This window comes from Dermacentor silvarum, chromosome 8 (genome assembly GCF_013339745.2).
Source record: "Dermacentor silvarum isolate Dsil-2018 chromosome 8, BIME_Dsil_1.4, whole genome shotgun sequence".
NCBI classification, from domain to species: domain Eukaryota; kingdom Metazoa; phylum Arthropoda; class Arachnida; order Ixodida; family Ixodidae; genus Dermacentor; species Dermacentor silvarum.
Genome location: NC_051161.1, coordinates 131,323,576 through 131,335,775, shown reverse-complemented (window position 1 = coordinate 131,335,775; position 12,200 = coordinate 131,323,576). Strand labels below are relative to the sequence as shown.

The window sequence follows — 12,200 nt, the reverse complement described above, 5'->3', positions numbered from 1 at the left end:
GATTAAGGCTCCTAAACAATGTAGCAAAAAATCAAATTAACCGGAGTCGAATCAATGGAATTCTACTGTGCCCGGGAAAATGTATGAATGAGAAACGTATCAGCATGGTTCTACTGCATACTGTTGGTGTGAGCAAAGCGTTTTTGAGACAAAATATTGCTTGCAATAAGTTTTTGCTGTAATGATCTTTTGATTATTCCCTACTACTGGAAAATGCAATAAAAAATTGACCATAGGGGCACAGTTCTTGCAAAAAAAAATACAATGCTCGAAAGGTTAAGCAATAAACTTTGTGTTTAATTAAGTTTCTAATATTTGGCCTTTTTTTCTTGATTGAATTCAATATTTAAATCGAAATACATATACTGCTTGACCTTCGCACACCCCTTACTCCTTTGTTGCGCTGGTCAGCTACTACAATATAGAAATTGCGGTAAACTTTGGCCACTTTCGATAAGCAGGTTGTTTCCACATTGGACTTGTAACGATGCCTCCCTCAGAGTAATGAAGTGCCTGAAGCAATAAAAAGCACTGGAAAAATATAATAGCCAGCATGCTTTGGACCCTGCCTGTTATCGTCGTGAGAACAAGTACTGTATTCACAGTGGCAGTGCCAATTGTGTCTCATGCTTAAACCATTTTCTTGAACACAAAAGCTCCACGTTAGGTAAATAAAAAAAATGCTTAGACACTTTAAAGCACTATTTTATCGCTCTAGCCGGAGCCAACATTTGCATTTAGTGGCTGAGAGCTTGAGACATGGCTCACGCGGTGCCTCCGCCAGCCGCTTTCGCTGCCGACGCCGTCTCGGGGAAGACTTTGACGAATCCTGCGCACTGCTCGAAGGCCTTGTTGCCCAGCCGTTTGACCTTGAGCAGCTGCTGCCGATTCCGGAAAGGACCATTGGTCGTCCGCCACTCCACAATGTTACGGGCCGTGCCAGCATTCAGCCCCGACACCTTCCTGCAAGAAGCAATAACAACGTCCACCTGTTCCGGTAGTACTTCCACAATTTTGAAATCTAGTGCTCGGTACAATTAGTGTTTTGTAGAACAAGGATATTTTCGCGTGCGTTTTACGTGCCCCTACCATCAGAATGTAGCTGCCACTGCTAGGGAATTAAACCTGCAACCTAGCTCTAAGCAGCAAAATGCTATCATCACCAAATCACTGCAGCAGGTCATGTTGTGGTTCTTTCTATTGTTCAAGAAATTTGGCACATATCTTTCCACAGGCATAAAATAAGAAAGTTAATGTGCACCTGAACGTAATATGCGCATAATAAAAGAAAAATATAGCACATCTTCACGTTTGCAATCAGAAAAAACGAGACATGCAGAATTTACCTTCACAGAACGCAAACGTTTTTTTAATGAGCTATCATAATGAAAGCGGAGTGTAGTTGTCGCCATTAACTGGCCACAGATGCCAAGCGTGAAAGGCAATATTCTTGAGTGATGACTTTTATGATACTATTATAACTCACGAGAGTTCATGTGACTGCATCGGACTTGTCGAAATATATGGCCAAGAGCAATCCTGGCACTCTGCGCAGATAGCGAGCTTGGCACAATGCCAGAAACGCTGATGGCAGTAAATGCCATCACATCCAGTGCCAAGTAGCGTGATATCTAGCGACAGTCATAGTAACTCCTCGAGTGATCATAGTTGAGCACAAAATGAACCCACTACAACCTTCAAAATAACATGTTCTGCTGACATCTCGTGATGGTGATGACGTTGCATCTGATGGTAGGCTGTTGCCCACACTGCAAACGCGGTTTTGGTTTTGCATTTCACCGTAGCGTGCAGGCAATTTTCGAACCCATTTTCGCAGCAAAAAAAAAAAAAAGTCCGTGTTATATTAGTGTAAATGAGGTATGTACCTACGAGGAGGTGAGTTGGCCAGGATTTGCCATAAACGCCACATAACATGGTTTCACGTTCCCGCTAACCCGATAGCAAAAGTACCAATATAGGCAAAATTTAAGCGGAATATAAGCACTATAAGCAGAATATATATGTAAGCAATATAAGCAGAATTTACCAAATATACCAAAAAAATACCAATATCACCATCAGCCTATTCCTGCTGACTCTAAGATGGAGGCCTCTCCCAGCGATCTCAGATTATGCCCACCTTGCGCCAGGTCATTCCATGTTATGCCTGCAAATTTCCTAACTATATCACAACACCTAATTATCCGCTATCTTCGACTGCCTTCTGTCGGCAGCCATTCTGTTACTGTAATATAGACCACCAGTTATCTGCCCTACACATACATGGCCTGCCAAGCTCCGTTTGTTTCTCTCAATGTCAACTAGAATATTGGCTAACCCCACTTGCTCTCTAACCCACACCGCTGTCTTCCTGTCTCAACGTTAAGCTTATCATTTTTAATTTCATTGCTCGTTGTGCACTCCCTAACATTTTTCTCAAGCTTCTTGGTTAACCTCCAAGTTTCTGCCCCATATGTTTGTACTGGTAGAATGCAATGACTTTACACTTTTCTTTTCAAGGATAGCAATAAGCTGCCGATCATGTTTTATGGTCACAGTTAAATCAGTGGCCCATAATGGATGAGCCCTTCCCACTGACCCCTCTCCTTTTGACAGCACGCAGCCGGCTGTCATAACTGATTCGCTGACACGCTTAGCTTTCGCTGCACTACACAAACTTGCAAAGTATCGAAGGACGAGAAGATGGGCGCTTTACTTCACGCTGCTATGAATCTGGTCAGACTAGCCAATTTGCTCAGCAATGATTCTTGCCAATGCCTCGAGATGCCTTGCTTTCATATTGCCTCGAATGGTACACTGAGTGGTGCTGCACCAGGGCCTGCACGACATGACGATGTCTTTTCTTTCAGACTGCCTTAGCCGTAGGGGGGCGCGCACACGCACCTGAGCGTCAACTCGGGGCAGACATTGATGTCGACCCCGACAAAGCTGACGCACTCCACGACGACTCCCTCCAGGGCACTCTTCAGCAGCGATTCGGTCACATCATGCTGCAAGAGAAAATAAAATGCCACGCAGCACAAACACAACTTTTACAGTGCTTGAACTTTATCTGCATCGCTCTCTCATTCTATTTATTGTTACTACTTTTTTTATTTCACATAATTAAAAATATTCAATGAGTGAGAGGAATAAAAGGAAAAAAAAAAACGAAGGGCTCACTTTTTTTTTAGTCACAACCATATGAAGCATACAGACAATGGGCCAGTGAAACAATAGGGAAAATTAACTGATATTTTTAATGCAGATATATAGGTAATAAGGAAAAGAAAAACGAAAATAGATGAAAAGACAACTTGCCAACTCCACGGGATCTGAACCTACATGTACCGTGTTACACATTCTATGCTTTTACCATTGAGCTACCATGGTGCCCATTGTACTATCGGTTTTCTTAGGTATTTATGTATCAGTAGTAATAGATCTAGCCCTGGGAGTGTTAGCCACCATCACTCACAGACATGGCGGCAGAAGTGGGAGATTCTTTTAATCGCTGGCGTTACATATTATGAGAACTTAGTTGCAGGCAATCGACCAATAAACTCTTGATAAAACCCAAGAAAGTGTATGGGTGCACGACTGCCACTGTAGCTGAATTGTACAGCATTGCACGAGTAACGTGGAAGATGTCGATTCGGCTCCCACCTATGTCTCTTCGTCCACTTTCATTTCTGTTTTTTTTTATACTTATATATTTCAGCTAAAAATAACAGTTACTGTATTTATTCAATTAGTATAAGGCAGTAATGATTATAAGGCAGCGTACCAGATGAGGAACCCAAGAAAAAGAACTTTAGTATGCACACTAATATAAGGAGACAAAGAGTAGCAGATGGATTATTCACACTCGGCGAGGATTAACTGAAGTACACAATAATTGGAAGCCCTCAGAATAATCGGAATAATCGGTGCGGGTTATATGCAAATATTGCCTTAAAGTGTGACTTCAAGGTAATGTGTGATGTGCTGCCGTGAAGCCACACCAAAAGTCTAAATTCGCACTGTCGTCAAGTCACACATCAAGGCAAAACTTGCATATAACCTGCATTCCGCCTTCACACTTAATTTCTTAAATTCTCAGTGTCGGTTATATGCGCAAAAATACAGTACTGGCTCATCTGCCAAGTTTTATTAGTTGCTGCAATCTGCACTGCCGTCTACAATCTGGACCGCCGGAAACATGGTGCTGCTGCCGCCATATTGAAACAGCAAATGATTCAAGCAGCCACGCTAAGGATTTTGGGAAAAACAGCTCGCTTTATATATGAATAAATACAGCAATTTACTCTATGTTCTCCCTGGCTTCATTTTCTGCTGCCTTCATGTGGTTCTAATCAAGAATATTCAAGGAAGTGCGCAAACCACGCTGGACAGTGTAAAGAGAAATGTGGCTATGGCTGCTGGGGATCGAACCAAGGACCTTTTGTTCAGCAGCAAAACACCACAGCTACAACGCGATGATGGAAAACAAGAAAAATAAAGTGTGACGTGATTGCATGTGTCTGGCAAAGCCCCTGAGTGCGTGCCATGGGTCTAACCCTCCACATCTGGCTGTCATCATCATCATAATCATCGTCAGTCTAATTAGGATCACTCTGTGACAAATGATTTTCCCAGGCACTCATGTAAATATACTCCTGGCCTGCTTTGATTATACCCACACTGTACCCGCAAGTTTCTTAGTCTCAACACTTCAGAAAAAAAAAAAACAGAAATGTGGCAAGGAAAAAAGACACACAACATTTCGTTGTCCCATTTGAGAGAGTTATTTAAAGCGAAGCTTTCTTTGAATCTTCTTTCGGGTTTTCCACTGCTGCTGCTGCTGCTGCCTTGCACTCTACGCCGGGAGATGGTTAAGAACATGTAGGAGCACGCGAGAGAGGAACGGTGACGCGAGAAACTCGTTTGGAGCTTTCCATTGTGTTGCCACAGTGCTCTCTGGAGCTCCCTGGGAGTCTCCACACTACAGTACCCTTTCGACGGCTGCACCGCAAAAGCATTGCAGAATTGCAGCGCTTACCTTTGTACAGTAAAAGCTCGATGATACGATCACGGCTAATATGAATTTCCGGATGATACGAATTTTTCTCGTGTCCCGGCCGAGCCCCATTACTTTGCAACGTGCTAGAGAACGGTTGTTACGAATCGATTTTCAGCCTGCGTCGGTTGATACGAATAAACGCCGCCCCACCGACGGCCGCGAAAGAGAACAGCGCGCAGTCACGCGCTTTCTCTCCTTCTCTTTTGGTGCGGAGGCGCGGCGCCGGACAGCGCGGACTCCGCGACTGGGCGCGAAGAGTTTGAAGCGGTGGCGCTTCAAGAAATAAATGCTTTTTACGTACATGTGCCTGAGTGAGTTCACCTCTGACTCTTTAATAATCGAATCTCGTTAATTCGAACACGCTTACTTCGAACATACCGCGTACCGACAATGCTTTTAGCAGCGCGCCAAATAACGCGGCGGCGCCTCCGACCGGCATTGCTCCGACACCGCCATAGAGCAAAAGCTCAGGAGAGACCCCTCAATGCCGCGCGCGAAGGAAAGGGGGGGGGGGGAAAGAACCCGCACCCGCGGCGGAAATTTCCCCCTCTCTCAAATTGCAAGGTCGCCGTTTCTGCATCGCGCCGGAACAAGCGTGTACGTGCCGACTAGAGTTCTAGACAACCGTATTCTAGCACACACTAGTGCCGACGTCTCGTCTCAGCCAAGCGGATAAAATGGCAGTGAACCCTTCTCCTCTATTTTAAAGTCACATGTTGACCTTGCACGCTGCGGCAGCAGCGCAGAGGGAAGCAGCGGCGGAGGCACAGTCGGGCCAACGAAACTGCCACGCCCGCAAACGCTCGCTTCCCGATAACGGCAGAAAACGAAACTTCAGGGGGCGGCTAAAATAAGCTGGCGCCAGCACGGCGGCGGGCGCGCACGGAGATCTGCGCACGGAGTCGAAGGTGAGAGAGCTACGAGGGAGTTGAGAGGGAGGGCGAGGAGAGCCGCCGGCGGAGTTGACGCGCCCATATCCGCTTCCCTGCCGCCCTCCTCCCTCACTTTCGACGGTCTCCGCGCGCACCCGTGTGCCGGCGCCGCCCGCTCGCTCCCTGAAGCTTTGTTTTCTGTCGTTATCGAGAAGCGACCGTTAGCCGGCGTGGGCAGTTTCGTGGCCCGCGCTTGCTATGCACTTGCGCGCCGCGATATTTGAAGACTCGCACCGTTCGTGCATCGTGCTATGGTGCACGAATACTTCAAAAATACGTCCTTTTAATTCGAACAAATTTTCGGGCCCCTTCGAGTTCGAATTATCGAGATTCGACAGTAGTTTTAATTGTGTTTCGATGATACGAATTTCGGCTAATACGAATATTTTTCGTGACCCCGTGAGATTCGTATCATCGAGCTTTTACTGTATAACTTACAACAGTCCATAAGAGAGGTAGATAGAATGGCAGAGAGAAGGTAGGGAGAGGAGGTAGAGAATGGCTAGAACCGACGCAGTCACGAAGCGAGTGAATAACAGCCTTGTCACTCTTCGATAGCAGCTCGCGTACATGGGGGGAGGGCAAGAGAGAGAAAAGGTGACGTAAGAAGGCATGGAAACACTACTTTTAAACACGGCAGCAGTTACGGACAAACTGTATAAATTTAAATTCAAAGTACACTACGGTACGTTTGTACTAGTTCTGAAAAATAAACCGTGCTAAGTGGACAACTGACGCAGGGTCTGGAAATGCAAAGGCGCGTTAAAGCACCGCAGCGTCTAGACGACACTATGAGAAGCGGTCGCCCATTAAATCAACACTTCTGTACTCGCCACACTAGTTTTGTGGCACTGGCGTTGCTCGAGGTCGCGGGTTCGATCCCAATCTAAGGCAGCCACATTTTGACAGGAGGGAAATGCAAAAACGCTCGTGTACTCAGATTTAGAGAGACACTACAGGCAAATAAAAAGTCAAGCTAATGTGATAGAGCAATGCTCTAGAACATCTAAGGCATCAATACAATTGCGAAAAGAGCTTTAGTAATCGAGAAATTGAGGTAAATGCAGGACACAATAAGAGACTCCCCAGGGACATTCAGGTACTTACCCGATGACGAAGGCACTCCTTAAAAAAAATATGTCACTAGTACTCAACCACTCGGATTAAAAAGATCATTTCATTGGATTATAAGACTGAAGAAAATGCTACTTGTCTACTTGTATTAGATTCTTAGAAAAAACAACTTTATGCCGTTACCCTTGATAACGACATGACTGGTGTAAAGGTTTCGTTTTCGCTTGACTCTGCGCCGCATGCTTTCGAGTTTCAGTAGTTCCGATATAGCGTTGGTGCTGCGCCGGTGTTACTGGCTCGCTAAACTTGCGCTTGAAATTGCAAGCAGCACAGAATGCCACGTCCACGTGATGTCGCGGGATGCCTGAACGATCCACGCGACGGCACATCCAGACAGTGACCAGCTTCGTCGCCCGAAGTCGTATTCCTGGAGTCCTCGCTGCTTTCGCACTTGGAAGAGCCGGTGTCGAGGCCGCCGTCGTAGTGCGCAACGATGCCGGCAGCGCAAGCCCTCAGCAGCATGTCACGCTCATCAGAGCTTAAATCGTTGAAATCGAGCCCAGCGTCGTGAGCCAATGTGTCGTCAGTGTAGTCAACAGGGTCTATTGCGAGGAGTGTCGACGGTCATCATGTTTACAATGTGGCGCATGCTTTTCCTTCCACTTGCGCACTGCCATCGGCTCTTCTTGGCTGTGTCTGGCCGTGCGTCTGTGTTTTCCGCAAAAAAGCCGTAGCGCCGTCTATGTGTAGGGATTTCTCACCGGCGGCACAGCGTCACTCTGAGACCATGACGTCTCCACTCCACGCTCGGGAAGGCGGGCCGATTTGAATGGCGCTAGAGGTAGGCGAACGCTTCAGACGCAATTTTCTCATAAAATAAGTCTGTTCTTGAGACGAAACAACCGTTTCGAGGTTTCTGTGATGGTATTTTAACATTCCACATTGGAGGTCCACAACTTTTAGGAGGTCCCCCTGGCTGTTTCTTACTCTGGGACCTCCTGATGCTGTAAATAATATGTAAGCCCGTTTTTGTACATGCAATACCAAACAATAAACTTCAACTTAACATTTGCCTTTAGTGCCCTTTAAGTACGCGTTAAAGAATCCCAGGTGATCAAAATTAAAATGGAGTCCCCCACTGCCATCTGCCTCGTAATCAGATTGTGGGCTTGGCACGTAAAGCCCCACAATTTAATTGAAGTTCAACACTTCTACCGCGATGCGTTGCACAGTGTGAGGCAATGACAGCGCTAACCATCTCCCAGGCAATAAACAATGACGCACAACAACGCCTCAAGAAAACACGTCTTGCTCTGTGTACTACGTAGACAAACACCAGTGGTGCACGTAAGTAACGCTTAACATCAACTCGCCACTTTAGTATTGCTCTAAATGCAGATGAACTTATACATTCATCGTAAACATAACCATCAATTATCGTCGACGAATGCAAACAGCACAGAAAGCTTCGCTTACATCATTTCACCACAGTGTGTGGAACCCGCACAATTTTTTTCTGGTTAGCAAATAAATTTACCAAATGACCCAACAACTGGTCACCTGTTCTGAGCATTACACTGAATTCCAAACTGCACTTCTCTTTGTCTATTCCAACTTGAATTTTATGTTCTACTATTTTATCAACATTGTATTTGTCAATCTACTTGCACCCAATTTCTAATCCTCCAAACAACTGCAGCAATTTTACATGATACAACATGTATGTATCTGCAATGACAAGAGGGGAGGGACAGCTGTAAGGCTTAGGAAAATGGCCCCTTCACTGAGAAAATTATCATGGCCCTTCGAAAGCTAAAGCATTTCCAGTGTAATGGCTGAACCGAAATGGCCGTACATGCTCACCTGGTACATACCAACTCCGAGGTGCTTTGGTTCCACCTTGACATACTCCAGCAGGGGGTCCTGCAACCTCCGTGCAATGCCCACTGCAAACGTAATTTTAGACTGCAACTTAAAGGCAGACATCAGTAAAACTTCACATTCGCGAAATTGGTTTCGAATGAGTGGTAAATACTGTGGAAACAATCTTTGCAAAACTGCCAGGCTGGTAAATGTCTGATTTTCTTATTACCAGCCTTTAAGTAACACCTAAGCAGACGACGAGCTGGTGGTTGGCGGCTATGACATATTTCCAGCATGCCAACTCTGAGATACTTCAGCGTGCCTCCAGATGGCGCAAGCAGCAGCTAGTGTCAGAGGTTATGAAATGGAGTCGCGTGCACTTAGTCATGCACCACTTCCGGCAAGCGGTAATGGCGGCATATTTAAGAACTGTGGTATCAAAAACGCCTACTTTTGCGAGCCTTTTGCGATGCGACTACTTGCCTTTCAAACATACAATTTTGCACGGAGGCTGCTCTGTTACTGCGCTATCTGAAACTGTTCTTTTTACGCAGCTAAAAATTTCGTTTCGGTTGGCCTTGAAACGACATGAAAATACAGCTCAACACACTACTTTATATACTGTTAATACACGGCGACAGTGAGAGAGAGTGTAGGAAAGAGAATAAATGTTGGTTGATTGATCGATTCATAGATTTAAGGGGTTTAACTCCATAAAGCAACACTTGGGCTGTGAAGAATGCCTTGTGGTAATGGGAGGGAAATGAGGGGCTCAGGATTACCTTCGATTTACTGGGGTTCTTTAAAAGCCCACAAAAGCATAAGGCAGTGAGGTCAACTAGAGGGCGTTCCATTTGAATAGAGAAGCTTGTATTAAATGCAGAGTTGCCTTTGTCTGTGTGCAGAATCTAAAGCACCGTAAAGAGCAACCTCAAATGAAGGTAATGAACTAGTAATATTTATCAGCATGGCATACTGAGACTTGGACATGGGAGTAGCCATCGATGAGCAAACACTAATCAAGGATTGCTCCTGTTTCATTTGAGTGAACCTTCTGCCTGTGACGAGACACTGCTATAAATGGCATCAACAATTTGCTGCAAGCAGAGTCATACTACTAAAGTTGCCTTATCGTTAAAGTTGTGTTTAGCAAATTCAAGTAAGACTTTATAGAGCCAGTGACGAAGCAGTTAAGTACGCAAAGGCGACAATGGAGGTCCAAAGCTTGCAGTGCTAAAAAGAAAAGAAAAATTATGCAGAAACCATTGACAGTGCTCACCTATTCAATGTACATGAATAGCCCTAATGAATGGACAAATGATCGAGCAAGCGACAAACCCGCCCCCCCCCCCTTTTCTTGCTGCCCATCCTGGCAACTCTGCCATCTGAGTGCAGGCACCATTTCTATCGGCACGTTCCCTCGCCTTCCCCGAGTTCCTTCGTGACAGCTGCGGAGAGCGAACACGCCCACTTCATGCTCTCCCTGGTGTGTCGATGTCTATGCCCTCAGTGTTCGAAGGAACACTTGCATGGGTCTGTGGTGTACATGTACTTCGTGGGCAAAAATCCACTATGGATTCCCGTCTGCCACATTGGTCACAAGGGGCTGGCCACCGCCAGGCGGCCAGTGAGACGTGCAACGAACAAGCGAGCAATAGTCACCCCTCCTCCTCCTTCCGGTTCCTCAACACACGCTTGCCTGAGAGCACCCTCTCTTTCCCTCAACGAGTGAGCCCCACCCCCTCCCTGCCACTTCCCTCCTCCCTGCTCCTCTCCACAACTCGGTTGCCCGAGAGCATGTGCCCTTTCGCTCGGCGTGTTTCTTCGCCTTTTCGCACCCAAGTCCGACCTACCATAGTCGTACCACCGACCACAAAAAAGGCTGAAAGAGCCAAATAAAGTAATTCGCTTTAAAAGATCACACTGTGAAGCCCCTAAAGTGGCGTGGAAAGAGGAAAGTTGCCACTGAAGTGAAACTGTAGAGTGATGGTGACTTGGGTGGGAGCTGACAGAGGGTGCTTTGTAACCACAACTGCGCATGTGATCTGAATGTTCTTTCTGGAGCCTGACACTACATCTCCGAGACAGCAAGTGTGATTAGCAACATTAAAGGTTACATCAAAGCTGCCATTGATTATCCCTCTCAGATACTGCGCTGACACTCTGTTGCAAGCGCCATTTAAAAGTTTGGTGTCATCACTTGCATCTGTTGTTTTGCTATGTATTTTTTTCGACAGCATCAAATTGCGCAACCCTTAAGGTGTTTATTCTGGCAAACAATCGCACAATGTACATGCTCGATGCATTACAACTGTTCATATCAATTATTTGCATTAGCCTACATGAAGCTTCATAGATGAGACATCTCTAGTGTGCCTCTTTCTGGTCTGCCTAGTTGATATGGTTCGGTGTTGCTAGTCTTATGTCAGCTTACTTACCGAGTCCTTTCCCTCCATGCAGCATACGTGTACATCCCTTATGTGCCATGACTACAGTCTACAGTGCTTAACATTCTGCCAAACAGCCTGTGCTATAACAAATAAGTATTTTTCGACAGTGCGCATCTTAAATGCACCATCACACCCCTTACTTGTAAACTTGCTCTATCTGCACCACTTTTAAAAAAGAGAAAAAGAAAGACTATGAGCTCACCAGCGCTGCGAATGTTTGGATCAAGGCCTGGAAGCTCTGCTTCTGCATCCTTGGTCACTGAGTACACGGACACCCCGCTCTCTTCGACTGTGCTGCATCAACGTTTGTTTCATTCGCATGCATATAGACAAGTTATGAGGCTTTCATTCTTTCTTAAGTGCATATGCAAAAAACATGTAAAGGTTCAATGGGCATCATTTCCTCCCCGACTTTAATGCTCTTACCTAAAAAATTCCCACATCCCCCTTCCCACCACTACTAGCTGTTCTCACATGCTCTTGTCACCAAATCATACCTCTCCTCCCACTCCCCCTCCCACTTTTTCCCACCTTTTACGTGGCAAAATAAAGCTACTGTCATCTATTTTCTTGTTTCGCACAGTTAAGTAATACATAAAATGCAATGTTGATTGTGCTATTTGAGTGAAAACAAAGCAGCAGTAATGCAGAAGATTTTTTCTAAGTTGCAAAAAAAAAAGAAGAAAAAGAACAAGTCACAGTATAGTACAACACCACTGTCTGGTGATAACAACTGTCATCGCTGGTGAATCTGGTGAACCATACACACATACGATACACGGTGCCAACCAAGCCTGGCTCATTATCAACTGCGGCTTT

At 45.6% G+C, this 12,200-nt stretch overlaps 1 protein-coding gene across 2 annotated transcripts in view; it reads right to left on the bottom strand.

The window, feature by feature from the left end:
• Positions 1-12,200, bottom strand: part of LOC119461711 (S1 RNA-binding domain-containing protein 1-like) — a 101,921-nt gene that overhangs the window by 23,490 nt on the left and 66,231 nt on the right. For both annotated transcript variants that reach the window (XM_049671958.1, XM_037723079.2), the window contains exons 14-17: positions 11,584-11,675; positions 8,932-9,014; positions 2,905-3,011; positions 769-963 (exon numbers count right to left, since the gene is read on the bottom strand). In XM_049671958.1, the coding sequence (XP_049527915.1) occupies positions 769-963; positions 2,905-3,011; positions 8,932-9,014; positions 11,584-11,675 (477 nt within the window). The remainder of the gene's footprint in view (positions 1-768; positions 964-2,904; positions 3,012-8,931; positions 9,015-11,583; positions 11,676-12,200) is intronic.